General features: G+C 34.8%; 1 protein-coding gene across 4 annotated transcripts in view; it reads right to left on the bottom strand.

Annotated features, from left to right (window-relative positions):
• Positions 1-6,622: 6,622 nt before the first annotated feature.
• Positions 6,623-8,038, bottom strand: part of LOC128233363 (glucose-6-phosphatase 3-like) — a 30,354-nt gene continuing 28,938 nt past the window's right edge. For all 4 annotated transcript variants that reach the window (XM_052947008.1, XM_052947011.1, XM_052947009.1 and 1 more), the window contains exons 7-8: positions 7,713-7,955; positions 6,623-7,083 (exon numbers count right to left, since the gene is read on the bottom strand). In XM_052947008.1, coding sequence (XP_052802968.1) covers positions 6,767-7,083; positions 7,713-7,955 — 560 coding nt within the window. In that variant the 3' untranslated portion in view covers positions 6,623-6,766. The remainder of the gene's footprint in view (positions 7,084-7,712; positions 7,956-8,038) is intronic.

Below are 8,038 nucleotides of genomic sequence, written 5' to 3'. Positions count from 1 at the left end.
GTATTCTTCGATCGCATTTTCATATACCCATCAGTTAATTTGTCTGAATAAATCGATAGGGATTCAATCGAAAGTCGAAAAAATCAGTTGCATTTTTGCATTTATTTCATATCTGTTGACGAAAATCGCACATCATAATAATTTTATAACATAGCAGTTATTATATTACGACTATGTGTCACTCAGTGTTTAAACAAACTTGGGATATTGTTCGAACATTAAAAGGTCGGTTATTTAAGATACATGTTAAATTATTACTTTTTCTTGATGTACTTGGTAATATAAACAATGCAGTATTCTCAGGGTCGCGTTAAAACACACCGTGTTCTGTTACTAGCGAAAATACAATTAATTATATACTCAATTGGTCGCAACTGAATACTCCTATATTTATTTTTAAAGAAGTACTCTACTTCGGAATAAAGATCAAATGTTAATAATTGCAACTTGGTGCATTTAGGCTTAAAAGCTGTATTCTGTTAACTAAACCATCCATCTTTCGTTTACCGATGAAGCACGTGCATATGCAAATTACGCTAATAAATGTTCATAAGAACTTCTTTTTGTGACGTCACTGTATAGGAATGTCAACACTATTATTACTTCAGTAAACAACACAGTTTTATTAATAAAGACACGTCCAAATATTGCAAAAATAAAGTTCTGAATTTACGGATTATCTTAATTCCTTGGATAAACACATTAAGAACAATACTATTTTTCGAACTTAATAACGGTTACTAACACGTTTATATGAACCAAATAGAGGCATACAAAACACAATCAGATTTGTTGTTTTAAAATAATCACATGAATAGACTCTTCTTTATAATCTCTCATGAATAATGTATGAGCTATTTCAGAACGAGGCTTAGATGGGTCAGATGTAAACATAGCTGATAAGCCAACATGGTAAGCAATAGCGATAGAGATGTTAGTCTCATTCCACAAATGGATTTCTCTTTTGTGGAGAGTTATATTAAACTAAACAAGTTTTCATCTGGTAATAAATCCATAAACAAAGGCTTTAAGTTCTACAGTGAGAGATAAATTCATGATTTGAAAGGTAAGACCATGCGTTTTATTCATATGATTGAAGTACATTAACCTAAATTGCCATATTCAGTTTATATAGTCCTGACACTATTAGCAAATAAACCGTATCTTATGTATTTATAGTTTCACCCCACCACTCTTAATTGTAAGGCCAGCTCATTGAAGTAATGACGCTTACAGTTGTGTAGGTTTACTGTCTACAAGTAAGGTCTTAGCTTATTGGAAAGCTAGATGCATGTCTCTGAAACAGCTATATACAGTTGGTCACGAGGAGTCAAATTTACCTGTTGAAGAGATTTCTGAGCTTCTGTCTGTTTCACATATAATTCTGAAGAAGTATGGTACAATACTACATCTAATTAAAACATCCCTTACAGTTCACCAAACAGATTCCGGTTGCAGAGTGTCAGCAAAATGTCACAAGTCTAAACGAGAGAATGAAGACTCACACAGTGTACAGGCATTTTGCCTCAAGAAAGATGCCACATGAAGCTTAACAATAAAGAAAAACCATGTTTACTACTATCAGGTCCTTTCTCAGTTGGCAGTGACAGGAGTTGAGTGGTGATTTTTTTGTATGGTGTGAGAATAAGAATGATAAAAAACCTAACCTTAACCGAGATAATTGGAACAATGTCAAAGACAAAGTGGACACATTCTTTGATTTAAATACAGATGTACGTTAAGAATTCAAAATTAACTGCTTGTAGTATACGGAACAAATTGTATGTATTTGCATGATATGATATTCTTATCTATACAAACAAACTTACAGCAAAATTGTTTGGTTTCATAATCATCTAAATCAACTATTCATTACTCTTTTTTCTATAAATGGACAATAGGCCCTCTAATTTTGACAAGAGACAGGCAACAGCCAACAACTGGTTTGCTGAGCCTGCTTAAGACAACGGCATTGGCACATCAAATGAGATGAGATTCTTTTATCCTTTTGTTTACCCTTTCAATATGGATACGCAACTTTGCAATTTGTTCCGTTTCCTTAATTTCAGATTATGTAATGTTTTGTTTACAACTTAAAAATGGTGGAATATTTTGGGTAACTTGTTTCGCACTTAATATTTTCTTTATTGTAGAACCTTTGTCAGCCATAACATCATCGCCTATGTCTAAAAGGTCCAATAGTCCCGATAGTTTTATAATTTCTAGAACTGACATACAGCATGTGTACAAAGGTGTAATAAATGTCGTTATCCTGTTTGGTGCAATACCTATGAGACATTTAAATGTGCAGCAACTTTTATAGTTTGAATAAATTTAGTAAAAGTGATGATGGTTGTTGCGTTTTTATTTCTGAGCAGTCAATGACAACTCTTGTTTTAGGATACAGATATTTGAAACAGTTGGGCATATTTTCTTGTAGTATGTCTTTTGGCAGCCAGATTAAAATTCTACCTAATGTTAAATACAAAAAGTCTGACCATGTAAAAATGTTTTTGCTGACACTGGCTATTTGGCAATTGAACCAAAACTTGCTCTAGCAAACCTATCCTTAAACTACAGAGAAACAAGAACAGTTCATCAACAAAGAGCATACTTCTACCAAAGAGACTTATTGTTTCAGATCCTTCATGATATTTACTCAACATATTGCTCGCAGAAGGCTTAACATTTTTGAAAAAAAAAATGCATAAACTATATGTTACAAAACCTGTGTAGATTTTAATTAAGCTGTCGTCTTTACTAAACCTGGATACAAGAAATCGTTCAAAATAAATTGATTTTTAAAATTGACACTTCACTCTTCTTTTTGTTTTGCAATCGTTCTTTCTTCGTAGGCGACATGTAATGGAACAGCTGTTAACATTTCATTGGCTGGGGGATGTTCTTCAAATACGTCATTGCTGCTGCTCTTTTGTCTGCAAAGGAAAAGGCATATGTTTAATATTGTACTATTCTTAATGTAAAACTATTATTTTAAGGTTTCCTTTATGAAACTATTCAATATATTTTTAGAATACGTTGGTGAAGTTTTTACTGTTTTGATAGTGTCTCGTGTGGTTCTAGTATATTCCTTTTAAGCTCTCTCCTTTTGGGCGTCTCCTTCGGCCAGTCAAAAATACTGGGCACAGCATATGGCTTTAAACGTCTTTTATTTGGAGTCCAACCAGTATAATAATTTTTGGTGAAGTGTTTTGAACAAACAATTGTTGTTTTAGAAAATCTAAAATGTACTATTAATATAAACTTGTTGTTGTAAAAACATACATGGTACTGTATTCGCGTCTTTTTCAATGAAAAACCTTTATCTTTAGATAAGTTTTCTGCTAGCTGAGTTGCCTCCATAATAAGAGGACAATTGTAAAATGTGTATTCTTTCTTTATATCTCGAAGGATATTCGACATAATTTCTATGTTTTTTTTTATTGTTTTATTATATTTTCTTTGTGCGTTTCCACCTGGTTTGCTCAATGACACTTTCAATATTAGACTATATGAAAAGATAGTTTTAAACCTTGTTTAGGCGAGCTATATCTGATTGCTGTCTTTGAAATTTCTTTATCGTACTTTCAAGAGCCAGCATTTTGCTCCGGCTCGATTCCTTCGTCTACAGGTGATGTTGGTATCCGGTCGTTGAGTACTTGAATTTCATTCATCAATATATTTGTTGTTTTATTATATGTGCATTGTGTTCTTCCTTCTAGCTTTTGAACCTTGTATGAAAGTTGTCTTTGAATGACTTTATCGTAACTTTTAAGAGCTAGCACTTTTGCTCCGGCTTGATTCCTTCGTTTATAGTTGATATCTGTACCCGGTCGTTTAAGAAATCAAACTAACTGTATCAGTTTATATGTTATTGTTTACTTTATTCTTCATTGAGTTTAAGTTGGTGTTGGCTTTGATGAAGCTTTTTAATTCTTATCATTGATAAATGTTGGGACATGTGTGAGATTATGACCATATAAACTTATTCAAGCCTCCAGCAGACTCGTGTTTCAGTGAACTAGATTTCTGATGACCGTTCCAAGGCGGTATTTCCATCATTTATCATATTTGGATGAGTATGTGGTGTTTGTATATGTGTGTTTGCTTTGTTCCTTGCTTACATTTGAATGGTCAACTATGAGGCTCATATTTCTAATCATTTGATAAATGTTGGGACAAGTCTGAGGGTATAACCATATAAACTTGAACTCGCGTTTCGCTAAAGGCTCCAAGGCGGTATCCCGTCATTTATCGGTAAACATATTTGGTTGATTGTGTGATCTGTGTGTTGTGTTTGTACGTGTGTATGTGTTGTTCGTAAGATTGGCTTTTGTTCAGTGTTGTTTGTGCTCTTGCTTTGTGCCTCTTAAAAGGTTTTAAATTTGAATTTATTACTACTGTCCTTGCAGTTTTCATTGTATAAATAATCGAATAATAATCTATACGAAGTAAATAGTTCAAGACCGGAATTATAAATATTCTTGTTTTTCAAAGCTAATCATCCGGTACAAACAAAATTATATCGTTTTAATATGCACACGTTACTTCGGAAACAATAGTGTCATTGGGCTGTAACAAGAATTTCAAAAGCTCGAAATTTACCTTTTATTTGTACCGACTTGGGAAAACCCAGTTACGCGAATTCCGGGCTATATATATTAACATGTTTTCTTGCCTAATATCGTCTTAAGCTATTGAAATCAGAGTCGGCGGTATTCATTTACATCTTAAGTCATTTTTCTGTCAAGTCAAGTATATCACTGGTTTTTAACTCAAACAAATTATTCAGTTATAGCATTATGTTATTGTGAATTTGTTGTTTGCAGTGACAGTAGACAGTCGGCAATATGACAGTAAAACGAATGCTATTATTTTCAACAAGGTTATCACTATCATACGTGCAAGCAGAAAACTGCGTTTCAGTCGCTGAAAAAGTTGATTGTGTGTTATTCAAACAACTTTCATTATAATTTAAGTATTTTTAGAATTGCTTCATGCATCTTTGTCGATTCGCTCTCCCTTGATTAAAATTAACTTTCATTTAGGTAAGTTTTAATTTCTTTTAGAGATGACCAACGACATTAGTTGAAGCATGATGTTAGTGAAAGGCCTTGTACTTCACTTGTCAGTGATATTCCCGGCTGAGCGGTACCGTGAATGTTTGTTTACAGCGCCGGCCTCCTGATAGGCCGCTGATGGACATGTATCATCATTTGCTAATATTCCAGCAATTGTTGCATTGTCTGTATCAGGGATAGTTTCCTTCCTTAGTTAAATATCATCAATCAAGGTCAAACTACTATGAAGTTGATCATCGAAAAATAATATAAAAATATTTCTTCCCTTGAAGAGAACAGTGCATCCTGTTGACACGAGACAACACAGTCGACCGAAGTTTTATGCGAACCTCGCCAGTGTTGTCTGATACCAAGGCGCCCAAATGGCGCAGACGAAACGGTAGAAAGTAAACCCCGCATAGCACTCAGAGGCACTATATTTACCTATGCATGACAAAATTACATCCATGAAACGAACGCCTTTCCCTCTATGAGCATATATGCATCAAACCATAATGATTAGCCTATATGTGTAACCTTGACCTTGGAAGGGATATTGGTTGACAGGCATTGTCCTTATGAAGTGATCAAATGCGCCAAGTTGTTTTGAAATCCTTCCAAGCATGTCAAAGTTGCAGGCCGATACGACCGATTGTTCTCTGTTTATATGCGTATAAAAATTATGCAGAATGCCATAATGATTACACTCTTAGTGTAGTCTTAAGCCTTGAAGTAAGGATATGGACATTGCACGAGACACCTCGCCCTTATTTATCGAACACATTTTAAAATACCTCCGTGCATGATAAAGTTACAGCCCAGACACGATCAACTATACTTGATCTGTATAAATGCAGCATTCCATTATGATACAATTGTGTGACCTTGACCTTTTGAGGTAGGGTCGTGGGTCTTTCACATGAGATGTCGTTATTTACCGAACACATGTGCTAAGTAATTTCAAAATACCTCCGTGTATGACAAATTTAAAGCCCGGACACGAACAGCTGTATTTATGTGAATATATGCAGCATTCCATAATGATTAAACTCCAAGTGTGACCTTGAACTTTGAAGTAGGGCTGTGGGCCTTGCTCGATTATTTATCAAACACATAAGCAAATTTATTTTAAAATCCCTCCACGCATGGCAAAGTTACAGCCCGGACACGACCAACTATACAAAATATATCTGCAAATATGCAGCATTCCATAATGATACATCTGTAAGTGTGACCTTGAGCTTTTGAGGTAGGGACATAGGTTTTGCCCGCGACACGTCGTCTTTGTGTACCTAAGACATGTGCTAAGTACTTTTAATATCCCTCCGTGTATAACAAATTTACAGCACGGACACGACCAACTTTATTTATGCGAATATGTTCAGCATTCCATAAAGATAAAACTCCAAGTGTGTCCTAGAGCTATGAGGAAGGGTCATGGGTCCTGCACGCAACACATCCCCATTATATACTTAACAACGGAGCAAATTAACTTAAGAATCCCAACAGGCATGACAAAGGTAGAGCTCGGACACAAAAAAAAACCAGACAGGACGAACCTCTAGAGAGAAAATGCGATTTTAATATTCCAACCTTCATTAGCATAAAAACATGATAAAACATAACTACATACAGTTTTCAATCAAATTGAAAATAATACAGTTTTGACCAGATCAGATTCTGTCACTCAAAATCACATTTTTTGTTTAATTTGGTTTATCACAATCATCATCGCGCTCCTCAGCTATGATGGTTTCACTTCCAGGTGGTATTTTCCCCGTAGAAAACACATTTGTAACGCTCATCGTCGTAAACGTAAGAACTGCAAACTTGAGACACGTGAAAAAATAGTAAAAGATCGCACTATATTGGCCCGGTTTCACATTTTCTGCCATTTGACAAAGAAATAATGTCAGCCCAACGTGAATGAGTCTGTTGAAATACGGAAGTGACGTCATATTCTCTGACGCGTGAAATCTGGGTATGCTCATTTCGGAGATGACGTAGTGGAACAGTCCAAGTCCTGAAATAATGTTATAGATGTACTCAAATACCCCAATGAAATGCTTAGGGTTCACAAACAAAATGACGGTACGACATTTATATACATTTCCACGCAAGTCAACGCACGACACAAGTAAACTTGTTGTAAATGGTTTGAACCAGGAGAAATCTCCTTTTTGATAATAAATGTAATTATCTTGTAATCCAAAAGAGATCAATGATGAATTCTATTCTATATATGTTTGATTTTGTTTTAATATAATTCAAAGTAAATAGAATAAATGACATTAGTTTAAGCATCGGTCTGTGTTCGAGTTCATAGACTTGCTGCACTTAAAAATAGACATATATATAACAGTAAACAGTAAAAATAACAGTATAAAAGTATGCGTTAAAGAAGCTTTGTGTTTACGTCGAACAACGTTGAATGTAGATCTAACTAGAAGTTAATAGTCATTTCTGTCCATCCATACCTTATTTAATCATATTACTTATATTCCAATACTGCTATATCACATTGCATGCGCGTCGGAAATTAATTGAATTACCCGTTCATTCAACAAGTTTGAGTTTAAATACAATGGTTACGAAGTGAATGTACCTTGTATATGTTTTCTTTCACAAGAACTAATTGAGCACAATAAATACCTAAAATACCGCCTGCGTCTCTATACACGGCGTTGAAAAGAGTCGTGTCAAGGTGAATCCAGCTTGGGTCGGCGCAGTGTTTGGTTGCCAAGGTGATAGACCACTGAGGGTCAAGGCCGATCATCTTGAAGACGTAGAAGGTCAAAATACAAGACAACGGTATTATTACCGAGGTCGCTATGGGAATGTTATAACGAGCGTCTGGAAGTTTGAACTGTTCCGTGAACACTGTTATAGCAATTCCTGTAAAGACAAATATTTATCATATGCTTTACGATGCCAGTTTATATAAAGACTTTTAGTAAAATAAAAATGCTATTTCACTG

The sequence above is a fragment of the Mya arenaria genome, chromosome 5 (assembly GCF_026914265.1).
Source record: "Mya arenaria isolate MELC-2E11 chromosome 5, ASM2691426v1".
NCBI classification, from domain to species: domain Eukaryota; kingdom Metazoa; phylum Mollusca; class Bivalvia; order Myida; family Myidae; genus Mya; species Mya arenaria.
Note: the sequence above shows the minus strand (reverse complement) of the source record. Positions and strands in the feature narration are given on the sequence as shown.